The sequence below is a fragment of the Aedes aegypti genome, chromosome 1 (genome assembly GCF_002204515.2).
Source record: "Aedes aegypti strain LVP_AGWG chromosome 1, AaegL5.0 Primary Assembly, whole genome shotgun sequence".
Taxonomy (NCBI): Eukaryota; Metazoa; Arthropoda; class Insecta; order Diptera; family Culicidae; genus Aedes; species Aedes aegypti.
Genome location: NC_035107.1, coordinates 28,497,736 through 28,518,977, shown reverse-complemented (window position 1 = coordinate 28,518,977; position 21,242 = coordinate 28,497,736). Strand labels below are relative to the sequence as shown.

The 21,242-nt window shown below is 39.3% G+C and overlaps 1 protein-coding gene across 3 annotated transcripts in view; it reads right to left on the bottom strand.

Moving 5' to 3' along the window:
• Positions 1–12,227: 12,227 nt before the first annotated feature.
• The window catches only part of LOC5568336 (post-GPI attachment to proteins factor 2-like), a 65,588-nt gene continuing 56,573 nt past the window's right edge, over positions 12,228–21,242 (bottom strand). For 2 of the 3 annotated variants that reach the window (XM_021839259.1, XM_021839260.1), the window contains 3 exons: positions 15,009–15,114; positions 14,723–14,941; positions 12,228–14,661 (listed from right to left, as the gene is read on the bottom strand). In XM_021839259.1, coding sequence (XP_021694951.1) covers positions 14,501–14,661; positions 14,723–14,941; positions 15,009–15,114 — 486 coding nt within the window. In that variant the 3' untranslated portion in view covers positions 12,228–14,500. The remainder of the gene's footprint in view (positions 14,662–14,722; positions 14,942–15,008; positions 15,115–21,242) is intronic. The other variant, XM_021839258.1, reaches the window with a different exon arrangement.

The window sequence follows — 21,242 nt, the reverse complement described above, 5'->3', positions numbered from 1 at the left end:
TTCCGAAGATTTAAGACACGACTCAGTATCTGTAAATTTGTTCATTGCCAAAATGATTAACTTTTTACGCGTTGATAAGGATAAAGAAATCAGAAAGATATATTTCATGTCTAATAGAGCAGCATCGCAGTACAAAAACCGTAAGAATTTTTCGAGCCTATGTCAATTTAAATCAAAGTACGGAATTGATGCAGAATGGCATTTCTTTGCTACGTCATATGGCAAAGGTCCTTGTGATGCTATTGGAGGAACCATAAAGCGCATGGCCACAAGAGCAAGTTTAGCCAAAGAACGTGAGCATCCAATTAAAACTGCAAAAGAACTATTTGATTGGGCGAATCGCAGAAAAGAAGAAGATTTAACAAAATTATCATTTTGTTTTACTACTACTGAAGAGTACGAATTAACGGCATCAGAGCTCAGCGAGCAATATAATAACGCGAAAACGATCCAAGGAACCCGAAAATTTCACTGTTTCATTCCATTGTCAGAAAACAAAATTAAAGCAAAACTATACTCGAACTGTACTGATAATGATGCAAAAGTGTTCGATATTGTAAAAAAATTGAATAACAATAAATAAATAAATAAGTATTAATAAAATGTTTTCATGATCTCATAACGCATACCCAAATCCAAAACTTTTAAAGTTTATATATAATATTTAGAAACTCATCGATCATACTCTAAAAAAAAATATCCTGGTAAAAAAAAATTTATTTTCGTGTAATCTGTTAATTTATTTTAATTTATACATATATACATATACATATAATATTTATACATATACATAATATTACAGTAAAACCTCCATGAGTCGATATATGAAGGGACCATCGACTCATGGAAATATCGAGTCATGGAAACGAATGCCTTGGAAAGTCGTTTGAAGGGACCAGCATAGTAGCCATGAAATTTTGTTTCTAGTATGGTTCCATGAGTCGATATCGAGTCATGGAACATCGACTCATGGAGGTTTAACTGTAATACATATAATATACATAATACTAATGAATACATGAAAACGACTTGTTTAATTCACGCAAGGCCCTTTAACAATAAAATCAGCAAAAAACTGCGGTTCCCGTAATAATTTACACCAAAAAAAAAATTTTTTTTTCTACTAAATGTGAAAATTGTGACATGTTTGAAATGTCATAACTTTTTTGTTTATTGGTCTACCATCACCAAGTACAACTAATCGAAACACATGTAAACACATATATCTGTACATAACTTAAATTTTAAATGGTGGGTGAAGATTCAGATTCCACATTTTTAATTCACTTTAATCAATGAAAATGATCGGCCTCTTCATGATTTTTATTCCGGACACGACCACACTTTTGCTTCATATTCCGGACACTTCGATTCGAATTGCGGACAGCTCTTAAAAACACAATTAGAATACTCGAATCATTAATTAAACACACTTAGCGGTTAGAAAGACGTCAAAACTAGTTGAACATTGTAAAATTTCATGGATCATCTTTCAAATTGGGAACTTTTTGATTACACATTTTGAAACATTTCGAGAGAAATATTTCCCGTACAAAGTAGAGTGTCCGGAATTTGAAGCTGTCCGGGATTCGAATCAAAACGGTATACCAAGAAGGAGAAGTAGGGTAACCCGGCATAATATGCAAAACCTACACCCATACGCCATCCCCACCCCCTTAAGAAAAAAAGGAAATATCTTTGTCAAAAGCACTATCCCAAATGGAAAAACCACATAAATAGGATTATTATCTTACTAGTTGTTGAAAAAATGAAAGTTTTTCCGCAAAATCTACTCAATTATCTGAAAATAACATCTTTTTACAATCATCTAAATCTCGCACTTCAAGAAGAGCCTGGACAATATGCCCCACCATCAGTATTATATGCCCCACAACAAACGAATAATACGACACATGACAAATGGACATTATGCCTCACAACATAGGGGCTATATGCCTCAGGACTATCAGCTGCTTATGCACGCTAATAAAATGCTAAAGAGCTTGCTCGGGAATAGATGGCATCAATAGTGGGGCAAATTGTTCGGCCCGTTTTGGGGCATATTGCCCAGAAATGAGAAGTTGTTGGGAAATGAATATTTCAGTGAAATGCCACTCTTTTTGGTCATTCTAACTCGTTCATTAGTTACAGCGTCGCCGTTTCACCATTGCACTATGGGCCAGGGACGCAATCTGGCGGGACAAAATTGATAACTCGGTAACGAAGCGTTTCCGGTATTTGGTGTCTTCGGCAAAGTTTTTTGTTACAACGAGGACCATCTACTGACATAAACGGATAGTTCGTAAATCGTCCGCATAGGTGACGCCATAATCTAACTTTTTACTGTGACGTTCTAGAAACTTGGTATGTTCTACAAAGATGTTCATTTTGATAAAATAAACAACTCTCTCGAGGACGTTAAAATTTCACAGCCTACTGTTTTCGAGTTATTGGCGAAATTAGAGAAAATTAGTGAAAAAACGATTTTTTTCACCGAATTTGACATTTTTTCTAAGAACCATGTCATATAATATTTTTGCTGCTAAATATATAACAAACGCAAGCTCTGGTGGAAAAATTTTAATAATACGACGCACAAAAATTAAGAAATTTTGAAAAAAAAAACCTGAAAAATAGAGCATTTTTTGAACCTTAATATCTCCAAAAGCGCAAAAAATCGCAAGCTCAAATTTTCAGGCAACATAGAGCAATACTTAATGAAACGGATGTCAAAATTCCAGAGAGGTATATTTTGGTGTTTTTGAGATCTATTATTTTTTTTTTAGAATGATTATATTTCTCCAATACAGTTAATTTCCATGAGGAATCTGAAGGGACGATCGACTTCAAGAAATAACGAGTCCTGGAACAAAAACTTTCAGAAAACTGTTTGAAAAAGCCATCATAGTAGCCATTAATTTCAGTTTAAGAGCAGTTCCTTGAGTTGATATCGAATAATGTAGATGAAAGTGTAGATTAAAACTGGGTACATAATTGTTTTTCTTCAATAATTCAAATGATATAGTATGCCATCAAAGACTTGATCATGTGTCAGTTAATTGTTGTCATCATGGTTCGAGGTGAGCAATTTATTTTACAAATGTGTTACTTTTAACACGGAAAATCAAATTTTAAATCATATTCATGTCGATATCTCTAAATACTAAAACTTCAGAGCGCACGATCTCTTGTCCGGAGCTTGTAGAATTGTTTTAAAGCGGAAAGAGCGTTGATTCTTGGATGTTTCGAAACAGAGGATACAGGTCAAAGGTATCAATTTGGAGATTCCTTCGATTTTGAGAACTGTTAGGTTGTTTAACCTTAAATATGTGTTTAATCACCGGATTTGCTTTAATTTTGAGCTTCCGGAAAACTGTGACAACGAATTCGAGATGTAATCCAAAACCAGCTTGTACTGTGAGCAGATATAATAATTTCATGAAATAATAAAATATATTTTTCCGATAATTTAAACATACACTTAAACATTTGCCATGACAATATTAATCGCATAATGGAAAGAAAACCGTAAAAAAAATAAAAAATCTCAAGAACACCAAAATATACCTCTCTGGAATTTTGACATCCGTTTCGTCAAGTATTGCTCTATGTTGCCTGAAAATTTGAGCTTGCGATTTTTTGCGCTTTTGGAGATATTAATGTTTAAAAATTGCTAAATTTTTCAAGTTTTTTCATAATTTCTTAGGTTTTATGCGTCGTATTATTAAATTTTTTCCACCAGAGCTTGCGTTCGTTGTACATTTATCAGCAAAAAATATTATATGACATGATTCTTTGGAAAAATGTCGAATTCAGTGAAAAAAAATCGTTTTTCACTAATTTTCTCTAATTTCGCCAATAACTCGAAAACAGTAGGCTGTGGAATTTTGACGTCTTCCAGAGAGTTGTTTATTTTATCAAAATGAACATCTTTGTCGATCATGCAAAGTCTCTAGAACGTCAAAGTAAAAAGTTAGATTGCGGCGCCACCTATGCGGACGATTTACGAACTATCCGTTTATGTCAGTAGATGGTCCTCGTTGTTACAAACTTTGCCGAAGACACCAAATACCGGAAACGCTTCGTTACCGAGTTATTAATTTTGTCCCACCAGATTGCGTCCCTGGCCCATAGTGCATTGATTGATTTGATTTTGTTGCTAATTAACTCAAAAAAATGCTTAAACAAGCTGCGTGAAAAATTTGACTTTTGATACTTTTTGCATTATCTCTATTTAGCTGCGATTTCAACTGTCAAATTTCCATAGTGAGGCAGTCCCATGCATAGTAAGGATTCCCAGTTATTTTCAATTTTATATTGAATTAGGTTCGTTAAATATCAAAAAGAGCGTATTGCCCGGGTGGGTCGTATAACACCGAGTTACCCTAGTACAAATGTCAGTATAAATGTACACTGATGTGTATTGGTAGGAGTGATGCCAACGTCATTGGAATATTCAAGATATATAATTATGAATTATACGTTCTACAACGCCAATCAAAAATTACGAAATGTAAAGGCTTGACGATGAAAAGCAATAAACTTCAATACCGTTAAACCATAGAAAACACTTTTTGAATTCTAAAAAGTCTGAGATAAGCCTTCTTTAGCCGAGTGGTTAGAGTCCGCGGCTACAAAGCAAAGCCATGCTCTAGGTTTCTGGGCTCGAATCCCGATCGGCCCAAAATCTTTAATGGATCGTAATAGAAATTTCCTTGACTTCCCTGGGCATAGAGTGTCATCGTACCTGCCACACGATATACGAATGCGAAAATGGCAACTTTGGCAAAGATAGCTCTCAGTTAATAACTGTGGAAGTGCTCATAAGAACACTAAGCTGAGTAGCAGGCTCTGTCCCAGTTAGGATGTAAATGTCAAGAAGAAGAAGAAGAAGAAGAACGAGGGTTAATAGAAGTGTTTATAGAAAAAAAACTTCTCAGAAACAGTCAGTTTGTCGGTTATTGGCCACCTGATCGCCCATAGCGAATAGATGACACCTATGACCTTCATTCTTGATAAAGTATTCCGAAATCGATGTATCATTTGATAGTTTGATGTGAAAACAGTTCCCTGTGTTTGAATCACTGTAAGTAGTTCTCTGAAAACCTTCAAATTTTGATAAATCCCGCGTTAATATCATCAGCCGTTTCAGCAGTGGGCGATTTCTCTTCGTATACGTAATACAGTCAAATTTCTCAACATTTGACGATGCAGTATGACGAAGGACGATGAGTTCTTTCTAGCAAATAAAAATTAGCAGTCCGAAAAAGTCGCACGGCCAAGTAATCTGAAAAAAGGTAAAATTGACGAAGAGAAATCGATCACCGTAGTTACGTCTTTATGATAATGAACGTGAGAAATGTTTCTCAAACTTGTCTCTCAAATACACTGAGAAAAATCTACACGTCAAGGTCGTGTGTTTTACTTATAGATTTGCGCAATGAGGAAAACCACATGATTTGAGTGTAGTAGCCATATGGATTTCATCATTGATTTCACGGTATAATAACATGTGTATCAACATTAGGTTGTCATGTGAAACAAACATGAATTTCCAAATATTAAATCATGAAAACCAACTGATTTGCTTATTGAATTCGAAATGTAGTAGCTTTAGATAGTCATGTGTGATAGAACATAAATGTCATGGGACTGAAAGAAGAAATTTGGTAGAAAAACTTTTGCTCCCCAAAATATGGATCCGAGGCTCCTCTGCTTGTCGCAAGCTCTCTTGATTTTTTTTTCAAACCCGTGAGCCAGCAACAAGCGGGGCGCCGCAAATCCATAATTTGGGAAGCCAGGGATAAGCATATTCCATTTTTTTCGAAACTGAAAGCTAGGAAAATCTGTTAGTGGAATCCGATTTTTTTACTAAACTATACATTATAATCAATGTTTTCTTATAGAAAGGTAGAATTCTCGTATATCGGTCAACTTCACTAATAAAAGAAAAATCGAATTCACAAATTTTCATCTAACACTTTCAGCTTCAAAATTTGCTTCTTCTCTTTGAAAGCATGATGATGACTGTCGTTCGACACGAGGTCCAACCGCAATTCAGTTCACTATGCATCCCATGGGTTGATCACAAACAATTTAGAAGCTTTGAACATGGAAATCGATAGCATAGCTCATGGATTTCATCATAACAATCTCATTGCGCAAATCAATGAATCGACCAACTTGAATATGATGATTATGACACAAGATAACCATAAGCAAAACACACTGAATCCGTGTTGGGGTGATGATCTATGCGTCCATAGGTTGACACATACGAATCTGAAGAGAAAGCTTCGGGAACTTATGTGGAAAAAAATATGGAATCCCTGTTGTCAGTTGATGGATCAATCCATGAAGCAAAACACAGGAATTTAATGTGTAACACACACGAAGTTTGCAAGAATATCATAGCAAATCTATATGGACGTTCATGAATCAATCCATAATTTTAAACACACAGATCGAGCGTGTGGATTTTTATCAGTGTACCAAATTTGTTCCTAAAAATTCTCGCGTTCAGTATCAAAACGACTTATCTACAGTGAACGATTTTCTTTCAAGACTGTTTTGTGAAATTCCGTGATTTTACAATACAGTATGAACAAAGACGTAAAAAACCAAAGTATCCGGGCTCAGAATTGGTATTACTTCTAGTACTACATTTGGTCCCTTGGTGCTGCAAAAGGTACCCAAGTTTGACAGATCGCAGTCCACTTTTCACGGCATTCTAGATTGTGCCATAGAATGTTGGGCAACTGTAAGGAACGTAGAGGTCTTTATTACGTCTTTGGTACTAAGAAGGTCAATTACAACTTCGTACTGAAACAAGAATAACAGTCGAAAATAAATAACGAGTTTTCAGTAAAAAATGATAATGATTTCAATACCTTTCTATAATTAAACTAAAGAGCGAAATTTGTTTCTCTCCAAGAGAATTGCTCTCTGGACTCCCTAAAAATGGGTGGAATTTTTTTCGCTCAGATGCTGTCATTTCAATCGAAGATGGCGTCAAAACAGCAAGCATTCCGCGAGCGTGTTGTACGGTTTTACGAAACGCTTGGTCATCGTGGAAAAATGTTTACGGTAGACCACTATCGAGACGAAAATCCCGTGATTACAGTTTACCGGATCGTGGCCGGTAGCACCGTCCGGACGAAGATAATGACTAAGAAGAAGAAAGGAACATTGAAAAAACTGTTCGACAACAAGGAAGGAGCGAGTTTACGTGAGCAGATAGCGATCGTTAAATCGCATCGAATTGGATGACGAAGAACTACCGCGAGACGTGCAGGACGACGAAAGTTATGGCGTTTTCGGTTTTAAACCTGGGGTCAGAGCTGACCCGACTCACAATAAACGAACGAAAACGGATCCAGTTTCGAGTCAAATCGAATGTGTCATACTTTCATTCGAATTGTCAGCCACAGTTTCATGAAATTTCGCTTCTCTGAGTGCAAAATCACAAAATAGAGTCTCGCAACAAATATTGCCGAATGCTCTCGTAAACATCTCCTGTTATTAAAATGTTGCTTTAATCGGTAATTTTGATAATCAGTTGAACCCCGCTCAGGTTGGATCGCAAAAAATCGGCAGAGCGAACCTCGTTGAGTATGGGTCGAACCTGGGGCGGATCCGGGTTCGACCCGACCAAATAAAAAAAAAAACATGGTGACAGCTGTTAGAGCGGTTCCAGAGCGAAACTAGGTTCGCCCCAGCAATAAACGAAAACGCCATTACTTTCCGCTCTCAGAGACCCGCATTCCAGGAAAAGACAAGTGACAAGTCGGCCACACTCCCCGAAGAAAAATACACGTTTAAAAAAAAAAAACACCGCCATATCGGACAGAGGGATTTTAAAGCCGAAGTTTGATAAATCGCAGTTCACTTATCACGGCCTGAGCCTATGCATGCCTGAGACGAGACTCGCGAAGACGGTCTTCTTTTTCTGTGATTGCTGTGTTTTTTCTTATTCCACTTTGTGTTTATGCCAACCATACGTAAGCCGTTCAAACTCTCACATGAACCTCTCAGCAAAAAAATGATTGCGTTTGCATCACATCGAATCATAAATAGCCTTTTGAGTGAAATTTCATGCCAGCAAACGTAGCAGACATTAGAAATCACTAATCATGTGTTTAGATTTATCAGCAACTTATGAAAAAACTGCTCCGTCGACTGACGTTTTTTATAACAGTTCAAGCATGATTTTTCAAATCGGCGTATCTAACACTCGGATGGTTTCGAGAAAAATGCGATGCAAAATATTGTAAAGCATTTTAAATCCTGTTTAAAATGTTTTGCATTTTTTCTATTGCGATGTCTACTATAAGTTGAAAAAAAGAACACTGTTTCTAACCACTATTAAACAAATCCGATTTGTTTTGAATTTAATTGAAGAACAGGTAAAATTAGAGAATAAACCCTTTTGCTTTGTGCTGCTCACATACACCATGGATGATTCGTCGATACCATACCTTGATTGATACATACACCTTGCTTGATGCGTCGGTTTGACAGTTCGTTTTGCACATCCGTCACGTCATATACACCAGTATTGTTTTGAAGTTGCACATACACCGGTTTGCAAATTCCCATAAAACTTATTAAACTTAGTCAATTCGTCAGTTTCAACTTTCAACGACAACGAATATTAGTTTCCGAATGTTTCCAATTTCAACTCGACTAAGAGGAGCACCGGACGGAGCCGTAAATAACAAAAGCAGGAGGAGAACAGTTCTTGTGCGAAATTTGGTGAGAAATATTGTCTTAAACCTAATACTGATGATGTTCCACATCAGTTTGCCGACCCGTCAGCTCGCTCAACTGTGGAAATCCAATTCTCTCGATTTCCAACATGTTTAGTGATTTGGAAGCAGTATGACGTATCTGGTGTTCGAAATTTTATGTTTTGATTCTACATATAGGTCGCTTTACTATGAGCATATGTACGGTGTATGTGCTAGCATGAAAAATGTTGACAGTTGAGTCGCTTTGCAAACGAAGGGTGTATGTAGCCAAATTAAAAACACTGAGTAAAGTGCACATAGGGCATAATTTTAATTTATTTTTAAAAATCAAAAAATGGATGTAGGAATACTTTTATAGACATAATAGGTAGATTATGCGTTTGTCAAGCCCATGCAAAGCAAATCTCGATTTGTTTATTTTTGCAGATACGTCGGATTGAAAAGTTTGGCTTGAGTTTATTGTGAATACAATACTTTTCACTTTTGCAGCCATAAAAACGGCGGGCTGCATTTGACGTTTCGTGACAGCGGGATCTGGGCTGCATATGACGTTGATATTTTTCCTCTTCGCGAGTCTCTCTCAGATGCATGCTATAAAACGTTTGACTTTTACTGTGCGCCCTGTTTTCAAGTCGCCGGTGAGAGAGAGCGAGACAGCACCAACACACGGCGCACAGTAAAGCCTGATTTGCTACTGAAAAGGAATCACTAAAGAAATTTCTCGCCGATTCCTTCCAGAAATTTTCTACAGCGACATCCATTTGAACTGACATTTGTTTTCAACTGCGTACTGCGATCAGAAAAAAGGGCATTCTTGATCGATTCCTTGCAGAAATTTACCATCCATCAAGAAATTACTTGTCAGCAGCGAATCAGGCTTAAAAGTCAAAAGAACAAAAGAATTTATGGTACGTACAGAGGCTCATTCTATATTTTGCTCCATTGCCTCATGTGCCATAAAATTGTGGGTAACTGCAAGCAACATGGAGGTCTTTATTTTGTCTTTGGTTTGACCATCAACCAACAAGTGTACCATAAGGAGTGTCTTGAGAAAATTCTTCTGCCGTTCTTAAATGAGCATCATGCTCCGTAGACAGCCGGATTCTATTCTTGACACTTTTGATTCACTTCGGCAGTGGGGGTTTTGAAAGCTACCGAGCGCATACTTGGCATGATTCATGGAAGTGCCCAAGTAGATCTGCACCCTACGTCTTCTGGCCGGACAAAGCGTTTTCCTTTACCCTTTACGCCAAAAAGGCGCTGGAGTATCTTGATCAGAAAAAAAACCGTACGTGTCGAAAGAAAGGAATCCGACCAACTTGCCCCAGTGCCGTCCCATTGAGGATTTTTTCGACACCCTGAGTGCCCTAGTGTACAAAAATAATTGGCAAACCAGTGATACGAAGCAGTTGATCACGAGTATCCGGAAGATGGACGTCAGTGCCGTACAGTCCTCTTGTGAGAATATCGTGACTAAGTTGCGTCGTATGGCTCTGATCAGGGCCCTTCTCCAATATCCATTGACGTTTTTTAAAGAATAAACACGTTTTTGATAAATACAATACTGAATTCGTTGATTTTTTTTTTTGCTATTTGACTGTAGAAAATCCCATTTTTTATTGAACACCCAAACATGAACTGTAACACGTTCATCCTTCCCAAATGATGAGTGCTATTATTGAATGTTTCCGCAAGTATCAAATTTCTGTATCAATATTATTCCCAATTTGGTACACCCAAATGTTATTTTATGCCAAACGTCTATTGTGCCTAACGTATTTCATACCAAACTTCTAAATTGCCTAATATTCCTATTCAAAACATTGAATTAAGCGTCGAGTTGCTCTTGATTAATTCATTAAATATGCATTATTTGATCTTTGAAACACACAAATACGTTAATATTGTTTCGCTTTGTTGTGCTACAGTCTTCATAAGAAGTTCAATCAAAAGCTCTCAGAAATTCCTTCTATAAACTATTCTTATGTAGCTAGGTGCCCATAATTCGTCAGTTTTTACTTTGTAAAGTCTGGTAAGATATCGCCAGAATTTCTACCTTGAACTTACTGATCCATCTCATGGAAGATCTCTTGATTCTTTATCATGGAAGATTGTTTCTAATTTATTCATAACATTTTTCTCAATATCAGCGAACAATTCATTTTTGCCGCTGAAAATTCATCCATACTCCTCTTTTTTAACATTTTTCTGATTCTCAGACAAGAAATATTCCAGAGAAATTTAACACATTTCTTCAAGAAATTTTTTTTAGACAGATGTGTACACAAAAATCATTTAAGCGGTCATTTATAAATTAAGCCACGCTCTTAGCCTTCCCTCTAAGAGTGTTCAGAAAATATTGTTTAAGTCTACAGGGGGGACGAGGTCAAAAATAGCCAAATCTTGCGTGACGTAACTTATGGACGTTCCCTAAGATAAATTTTGTTTTTTTATTTTTATTTTTTTCACATTTCAAACATATATTCCAAATTCAGTTTTCTAGAAAACCGCTCAATTTTTTTCACAAGATGAACAATTTTTCCATTATTAAACTCCTCTACATTACAAGTCTTGTTCGGAATTTTCAAGTTGAGTTTTTGATAAGATTTTTTTTGACAATTGATCGCTATGGAAAGCATAGATATCGCCACCGTAGCCTTGTGTGTTTGACAGAATAGCAATGCTGTCACAATGATAAATCCCATTTACAGTGCCGCCTTTGTTTCGATGCGGTGAGCACTGACAAAAATCGCAGCTTACCGTTTTGTCTCAAATTTCGAACATGACTCTAACTTCGAACACTCTACTTTTTATAGCGATATTTTAGGAAACCCAGTAAATTTTATCACAATATGATCAATTCTTCTATTTTTCGAGTCCTTCCCTTTAAACTCAAGACCCTGAAGAGCTATCAGGTTGGTGTCTTCGTTATTCAGCTAATCAAGGGATATCACTCGGTGACAAATCTGATTGAGAATTCATTCGCTTCGAACCTTCCTACTCATCAGGGGCTTGAAATATCCGTTGAATGGATGATATGACCAATGTTGGTACCCCAAGAATAGTTTAAAACCTCCTAGATTATCACCAGGAAGAAACATTGGTGGAATTCTTTGAAAAATCTTAGCAATTCCGAAAAAATCTATTGAGAGATGATTGATGGAAACCTGAAGTTTTGATGGATTACAATGTTTAGATTCCTACATGTTTCACCTTAGAGTAATGAAAAAACGAAGTCACACGTTGAATTTCCAAGAGCACAAATCTGGAGAACCAAAAAGCACCATGCTCTAAAAATTTGATCGGTTGCTCATCACCAGGCAGTAATCAATTGAACAAGCTTTCAGCATAAACAGATATCTGATTCTTCAGATGTGTACCCTTGAAACTTTCTTCAATGACTGCTTTGATTGAAATCCCCTTATTATGATTTCGAAGAATTCTACACAACACTACCATAACAAATTTATACTCAAGTTTAGTTGGTTTAATTTTTTAATCCTCATTTATTTCCTTTCAAAGTTTCTCATCTACAAGGGTGGTGTGGTGGCGCAACTATATGTATTCACTCATTTACTCACGTCACGGTCGACCAACTCTCTATTCGCCATGCTGTTTTACTTTTTATTTCGATTCGTGTATTTATTTCTGTTTCATGTAACTTTCTGTTTGGTTGTTGTTGTTGTTATCATCCTGAATGTAGTCTATTTAACCATGATCTGACACTGTAAATCGGAAAAGTTGTTTTGTGATGTGCGTCGGGTAATATCTGTCAAAATGGATGAAGTTAATCAGTTGTTGCTTGCATTTGTTTCTGTGCTTTGACAGTTGGAGTTGTCATGCCAACAACCAAACGAGGAAGGTTTGACCAATTTATATTCAATTTACTTTATGATTCGTATGAGTTTGGAATAGAAAACAGAAGACACGTTTACATATTTCACCCTTTGACTTGACCACAAAAAACGACCTTTTAGGCGCATGCACTGCATTTGTTTCGAGTATATTAAAACAGACACTTTTGTTTTAGAGCGATAAAAGTCAATAGTTTATAGCATTTAACAATCCGAACGTCCAAACAAGGCGTCAACGCGAAATAGGTACGGGAAGCTGCTGCTGTCGAGAGCGCGATACACGGTGGGTGACTTTTTACATATTATACACAGTGTAATAGGGGTTTTCAAACGGAGACACAGAGTTTGATCAGACTTTGAGGTTGTTTATATGAACTCAAGTAGGCGAACATAAATTTACACGGGGTGGGAAAACATTTTGTGCGTAGCGGACTATGGAAAGGGCGTATTTTGTAACTCATTTTAAACCAATAGTTCCGTTGTGATTCCGTCCGATGATATGTAGTTGCCATCCGCAATGGAGTTGAGTCGATTAACGCGCGTGTGTTAAGTCGTTATAACGAGTTATCGAATTTAACAACAGTAGATTAAGAACGAGTCGATCGAATCTAAGCAAGCGCATTTTTTTTCGGGAAACAATGGATAACGATTGTCACACTGACAGTACAGGTGACATGACAGCTTGCTAATACTTTCCTAACCAAAAACACTGATAATCACAATGTAGAAAATATCACACATGCAAATTGACTAGTCGGTATACGATGGAAAGGCAAAAGGATTCGATTCGAGCGTGAAAGATAACATAAACAAACGATGCTCATTACATGTCAACTTGACAGTTAACTTTTGATGGCAGGATTTACCGATAGATTGCATTTTCCAATATGGGCGCATGGTTTTGTTGAAGTTGTGTGTGAGAGAGACAAATCTTATGAGCTAATCGTCGCGAGAGTTCATTCTGTTTGAATTGAAGTGGTATCCATTTTCATTTACTTTCTTTGTTTCCGTTTTCTAGTTTCATTAAAGAGCAAAGTGAAAAATAATAACTCTATATGTACGTACAATATTTAGGTACCAATTTTTGTTAAAGATTTTGCTTAGCATCTCTTCTTATCTCTTCTCTAAATACAATCAGGACTAGAATCGTTTGCTCAACCATTCTCTACAAGGGTGGCATCACCCTATTCACAGATTCTGACTATACGTGTTTCAATTGGTTATGTTCAATAATATCTTAAAATCACTGTTCTTCTTCTGCTGCTAATTGCGTTTCTAATCTTCGTTTTGAGTTATTCTTTCAGAGGAGTCCTATATTGATTACGATTTTTTTTTCTTTTGAATATCAATTTAGAGTGTTGATTACTATTTTGACGCGTGTGCTTCCTGTTCTGAGAGTGCAGTTTGGTAATGAGAAGTAAATGTTCTATAAAATAAATCATGGAAAGAGGAAGGAATGTAAAAACTATATTGTGATTGAATATGACAGGTAACTTATAAGGTATTCTCGCAGAAAAATATGCGATGTCACAAACAAAAAGGTAAACTAAATTCACAGAATAGAAGTTAAGGAATGTCTAAACTACCCTACGTCTAACCTACATTAACATTTTCTTTCTGACAGTTGATAAAGGAAAATCTCCAAAAAACCCCGTGGAAGCACCGATTGCGCTCCGAAACGTTTGCCAATTGTGCTATACCGATTCGGTATGGTTGATTCCCCCGCCTACTATTGCACCTACTTAACTTAAGAGAATTCACTATGTATATCAATCCGGCAGCCCATGTGGTACTGCCGAACGACGACAACAACGGCAACACGATGTGAGGCTGACGGCCCGTACCGATTGGCAACACTGGTGCGACCCTGCGCACCACTTATGCTGCTGCTGCACCTCAATCCAGCTTCCAGCTGATCGTGGCGTGCTTCTTCCGGTACCGGTTGGCATTTTTGGCAATCATGAAGTCCTCCGTCGGAAAGTCCAACATGGTGGTGCAGTGAAAGCCCATGTTGGCCGATGCCACGATGTACTCGCACAGGGCAAACCAACTGAAGGCTAAAAAATACAATCAAACATTAAATTCCAACCAATTATAATACTTCCCTGGAAGCCTTACCCAGATCGTGACACAGGAAGCGGTGCTTCAGGAAAAACAAGATCAACCCGATGGTGGAGGCGATCGACAGGGCGAAGAAGGCCCTCTTGTACCGGAGGGAGGTCTCTTCCTGCGTCGTTTGGGGCCCGTTCGGCTGGAGCACCTTGAGGAGCTTTAGCGTCGCCAGCATGTACGAGAGAGACGACGTCATGAACAGGATGAAGACCTTCTCGTGAACGGCTGTTGGAGGGAATATAAAGATGACAGTGTTATGTAGGAACTTGACACATAAATAACAAGTGCTTACGATAATTTTCCTTATTGGATACGTAGGTAACGCAGCAGAGGGCGCTGATTTCCACTATGTTCAAACCGTGAACAATCCTAAGTAGGCTGGTCGCCTTCTTGATTTGCTGTAAGAAGAGATAGAGAATAGTTTAACCCTAAGACAAGACGTGACAGGTCACAGTGCAAAAACGAAACCAATTGCCTGTCAAAAAAGACCACTTCTCATTGGTCGTTTTGGCAAAGGCCTACTTTCACATCGTTGAGTTGGATTGCAACAGGGCACTTTGTTGCTAGCCCGGCCGTGTTGCTAGTTCATAGATTAGAGTTTATATCAAAAGTTTGGAAAATTTTCATGAAATCTTTTTGTTTCAAATCTTTTTATATTCGATGTTAAGTTCAAAGCATGTGCTCCTACATTGAACAATTAATAAAAAATAAGTAATTGTAACCAAAATAATGGAAATAATGTCAATTCTCTCTAGAATATCGTCAGTTTCGAAATTTATCCTAATTTTAAAAAATATAGAGCATCCTTCATTGTACTAAATGAATGCAAAAAAACAATCAAATTATGAGCCTTGATATTTAAATTTGTTCTCAAGATTTGTTAAAAAACGATACTGGTAACACTGGATTTAGTATCGTCAAGGTTATCGACTGAAAAACAACGGGGCAGTCACAATTGAGCTGTCATGTCCTGTCCTAGGTTTAACCTTCTAAAACTCATATCACCGATCTGACTATCATTTTTGGCAATCTAAAATAGATCCAAGCACGTTTTGGTCAATGATTTATTGTTCTCCGCAAATTTATTGATTTTTTTTGGTTCTAATGTATATTTTAAATCGCTATCCTTTTTTCAAATCAGAATCTTTGAAAATACAAATTTAAGTTTCTACGATGTACTTTAAAATATATGATTTTTTTTTAATTTATCTTATTTTACACGTAATTAACGGAAACACAGTTTTGGACAACATCTCATACCCCGAGGCACCTTTTGGAGCGCAGCAAGCGGTAACGGTAAACGCGCAGCTATTCAGCAAGACCATGCTAAAAATGGTAGCTTCGAATCCCTCAATTCGAGATATTTTTTCATAGAGGCAATTTTCTCGACTTCCCAGGACATGAATCCCAGAGTATGAAAATGCCACGCGGTTTACTTTTACGATTTATATTTTTAAAACAAGGGGAACCCCCGTTGGTTTGACCACAATTAATCAGAACATTTTTTAATTTGTACCTCGCTGATTTCCACATATTTCAAATTAAAAACGGTTTAAACGTCATCCAGCTCTTGGAACAAAGGAAAGAGGAATGGAACATTGTGAAACAGAACGCAGAATGAAAACCAAACAGCTAAAAGGGTAACCAGAAGTACGATTTTCTATTGTTCATAGGGTAACCAGATAATAATTATTTATTTGGTTGCACATCAATTAGCTTGATAAAACACCGCCAACAATATTTCGCCAATTCACTCGGTTTATGGCCGCTTTTCTCCATCCTCGACTGCGACTCACGCTCTCCAGATCCTGGTGCACCTGGTCAATCCACCTAGCTCGCTGCGCCACCACGCCTTCTTGTTCCGACCGGATTTGTGGCGGACACCATCTTTACAAGGCTGTTGTCCGGTATTCTTGCAACATGCCCAGCCCAGCGTATCCTTCTGGATACTGGGTTTGCCGTAGACTTCGCCGCCACACCCGAGGCGTTCGAAGAGCTTGCACGTCCTCCTCGAGCATATTCCACGCCTCATGCCCGTAGAGAACTACCGGTCTTATGAGCATTTTTTACATCGTGCATTTGGTGCGGGAGTGAATCTTTCTTGACCGCAGTTTCTTCTGGAGCCCATAGTAGGCACGACCTCCACTGATGAGGCGCCTTCGTATTCCCCGACTAACATTGTTGTCAGCCATCAGCAAAGATCCAAGGTAGACGAACTCGTCCACCACCTCGAAGGTATCTTTTCAAATTGTCTACCAATAATATCCATGTCGTTCGCGAAGCAATTGTCCGGATCTCGTAAAAATCGTGCTTCTACTGTTAAGTCCGGCTCTTCGCATGACACCTTCAAGCGCAATATTGAACAACAGGCACGAAAGTCCGTCGCCCTGTCGTAGTTCCCGCCGAGACTCGCACCAACTGGAGTGTTCACCCGGGATATTCACGCAGTTTTGCACACCGTCCATCGTTGCTCTAATCAATCTTGTGAGCTTCCCGGGAAAGCTGTTCTCGTTCATGATCTTCCATAGCTCTACACGGTCAATACTGTCGTATGCCGCCTTGAAATCGATGAATGGTGCGTAGGGACCTGGAACTCACGGCATTTCTGGAGGATTTGCCACACGAAAAAGGTCTGGTCCGTTGTCGAGCGGCCGTCGATGAAACCTGCTTGATAACTTCCCACGAACTCGTTTGCTATAGGTGATAGACGACGGAAGAGAATCTGGGATAGCACTTTGTGGGCGGCGTTTAGGATAGTGATTGTACGATAATTTTCACACTCCAGTTTGTCGCCCTTTTTGTACATAGGGCATATAACGCCTTGCTTCCACTCCTCCTGTAGCTGTTCCGTTTCCCGATGCAGACAAACTGCGGAACTGTCTGGGCCCATCTTGATAAGTTCGGCTCCGATACCATCCTTGCCAGCGGCCTTGTTGTTTTTGGCTGTTGAATGGTTTCCACTGTCTGCTGTACTGACGTCTTCGCTGCTCTGACCTTCTGTGCCTGTGTTCTCTACGCCATTCAGCTGTTCATCGTAGTGCTGCTTCCACCTTTCAATCACCTCGCGTCCGTCCGTCAAGATGCTCCCATTCTTATCCCAGTATATTTCAGCTCGTGGCACAAAACCTTTGCGGGATGTGCTTCTGATAGAACTTCCGCGTTTCTTGAGAACGGACCATCAACAGATGGGCATTCCACCTCTTCCAGGCGGTGCTTTGCAGCCCGCGCTGCATTCTTCTCCTCCAAAACCTCCTGGTACATCTCGTCGAACCAATCTCCATTCCACGTATCCGACAATGCTTTCGGCAGCGTCGGTAATGGCTGCTTTGACTGTCATCCAGCGGTCCTGTCCGCGCAGCATCATGAGGCATATTCTTGGAGGCGATAAAATCGTAGTCGTAGGCCGTTCTCGTTCGTCAGCCGGTGGGCGCTGAACTTTCCAATCGTCGGTCTGAACTCCTCCTCCTGGCCAACCTGAGCGTTCAAATCTCCTATGATGATCTTGATGTCCTGGCTTGGGCAGTGGTCGTACTCGCGTTCGAGCTGCGCGTAAAATGCGTCCTTGTCATCATCAGTGCTTCCGGAGTGTGGGCTATGCACGTTGATTATGTTGGAGTTAAAGAATCGGCCTTTGATTCTTAACTTGCACATTCGTTCATTGATCGGCCACCACGCACCTTTGCATATCACTATAAAAGCTGTTCCCAGCTCGTGTGTGTTGCCGCAGCTCTGGTAGATGGTATGGTTATCTCTAAACGTTCATACCACCGAACCTGTCCAGCAAACCTGCAGCGTACATGAGAGAGTATACGAGTACTTCCGATGAAGTTGAGAGATTTGCAGTTCCACGTACCGAGTTTCCAATCGCCAGTCCATTTCCGTCGCTGTGGTCTTTGCTGATTTTTCTGGTCCGTATTCTCTCGTTGACGTTCCTGTGCCGATGTGTTTCTACGGTTGGCTTGCAGGGCCTGACACCAAACCCCTAGATTTCCGAAGGATCATTCCCCCTAAATATTCGGAGGACCATAGTGCGCAGTTTAGCTTAGAGTCCTTCTCTGGCACTCGGACATGAGGAACAGGCGCTGTTGTGAGTCACTCCTAACATGGAGTACAGGTTTGCAGAAGCAAACCCGCCCTTCTCTGTCAGTATACGACCAAAGTTCCCACAGAGGTTGTTTACCCGATCTTCCCTGAGGTTACTCGTACCCCGGCCAGTACCACGAGGATGTACGGATAGGAGTTGCTGGGCTGGGCAATGAGGTCTATTTTATTCCTGCAGGATCATAATCTCGTTGTGCCTAAAACTGCGGTGCGGTTATCCAGCGTTACGAGTTCCGGAACTAACCGAACGCGACGCTTCGATAACGAATACTTGTCGACTGATGGGGTAGTTGCAAAGTACTGCCAGCAGCTAGACGAGCAGTTAGGAAGAATTAACGTTGCTGGAGATGTTGACAGCTTCGGACCCTCTCCACGAAACTGTGACAACAACGGCGCGGGAAATGGTTGGCACTGGTCAACGACGAAGATGAAACGACTGGTTCGATGAAGAGTGTCAGAGAGTAACAGACATCAAGAATGTCAAGAATCAAGAGGCAAATTCACCGCAGAAAAAAGGCAGCTCGAAGAAAGTGTGGTAGCTGAAACTCAAGATACCATGAACCGGAACGATATGCGGAAGGAGCACTTTCAGCAATTGTTGAACGGTGAAAACGGAAATATAGCGAGAAACAGGATGAAAATTAATGATGACAAGCTGTGGACTGAGGAGAGGTTAAAAAGGCTCTCAGCGAGCTGAATAACTGTAAGGCTGCTGGGAAGGACGAGATCTCGGTCGAGCTTCTAGAGCACGTAAGTGAGCAGCTTCATTAGTCGACCCACCGTGTACTTCTGAAGGCATGGTAGGACGAAGAAATGCCCACCAGCTGGTTGGATGGCCTTATACGCCTAATCTACAAGAAAAAGTACATACTGAAGTGCGCCAATTACAGAGGAATTACCATGCTGGATTCGGCGTACAAAATACAGACGCGTTTCCTGTTCAACAGACTGAGACTGCTCGAGGAGTCCTTTGTCGGCGAATACACAGTTGGTTTCCTGAAGGCCGCTTGACAACGGACCAGATGTTCACCTTGCAAATGATCCTAGTTGAATTCCACGAGTATAACTTGCAGACTTACCATCTGTTTATTTGTTTTGAAGGCTGCGTATGATCCAGTAACAAAAAATGAGATGTGGCAGATAATGTCTGAACATGGTTTTCCGGTGAAACTAATCAGGCTGATACGTGATACGCAGGATGCTTCGAAATCAAGGATTCGAATTGTTTGTATGTTGCTTTGGCTGATATCGACCTTATTGGAATCGATCGCAAGTCAATGGAGGAGGCCTTTGTGCCTCTTAAGAGGAAGAGAGCGAGGTCCGGCCTGACCATTAATTCTACCAAAACGAAGTACATGATTGCAAGTAGAGATGCTGGTGTAGGTACTGAGGTAGTGTTTTATGGCGATATGTTTGAAGTTGTTGAAGAATTTGTTGACCTTCAGCAGGGGAACAGGTAGATGTCGGCGACTTCGAATACGCTATCTGTATGTGGTGGAAGAGAACCTGGCGACCCAAAATGTTCTGGGCAACTGGAGAAGTATTGTCCAAGAACGACGAAGATGAAGCTCTACAATACGCCCGGCAATGGCGTGACGCTACGCTGCAGCCAGCAAGGTACAAGGTAGGTTCAGGAGTTTCTGCAGTATTTCTCAAAAACATTACTCCAGAGACTTCTCCATGCGGAATAATTACAGGTCAGTAATTCTTTGTAGGAATATGTAGAGCAGTTGTTTTTGTTTGAGCCCCTTTTTTTAATGTATCTTTCAGCATTTTTTTCAGGCAACAATCAAAGACTTTTTCAGGAAGTTTATTCAAGGTTCCTTACAGAGGTTCTGATTGGAGTCCAAAAATGTCTCTATTATACAGCTTCGTAAATCCATCTAGTAATTTCTCCCCAAATTGCGAAGGGATTTCATTGAAAAATCCCTGCTGTGACTGCTGCAGAAATCCTGTGGGAACTATTTTGAAGAATTTCTGGAGAAATTCTTGAGTGTTGATTTCTTGGAGATATACTAAACAATAATCTTGCAAGAATTGCTAGGAGAAATAATTTTGAAGAAATATCAGAAGCAATACTTGAAGGAAACTTTGTCCGGAATATTTTCTGGGGTATTTTTCGAGGAAGTCTTGGAAAAATAGTAGTAGTCTTATAGTGGTCACATAAACAATCTCCAAAAAATATAAGGGGTGCCTTAGAAAATATCTGGAGAAATTCTCTGAAGAATTAATTCACAACGTTTTCTCGTAATAACACTAAACAAATTCTGGACATATAACTTACATTAACCATAAACAAAACATGTAATTTTCTAAAGAATTTTATGGCTAAAACAGTGGGGAAACGCTTGAACAAACTCTGGAGAAACTGGAGTAATCTAACAACAGTTCCTTTCCGGCATCCTCAAAAGATTTGTTAAAGCAA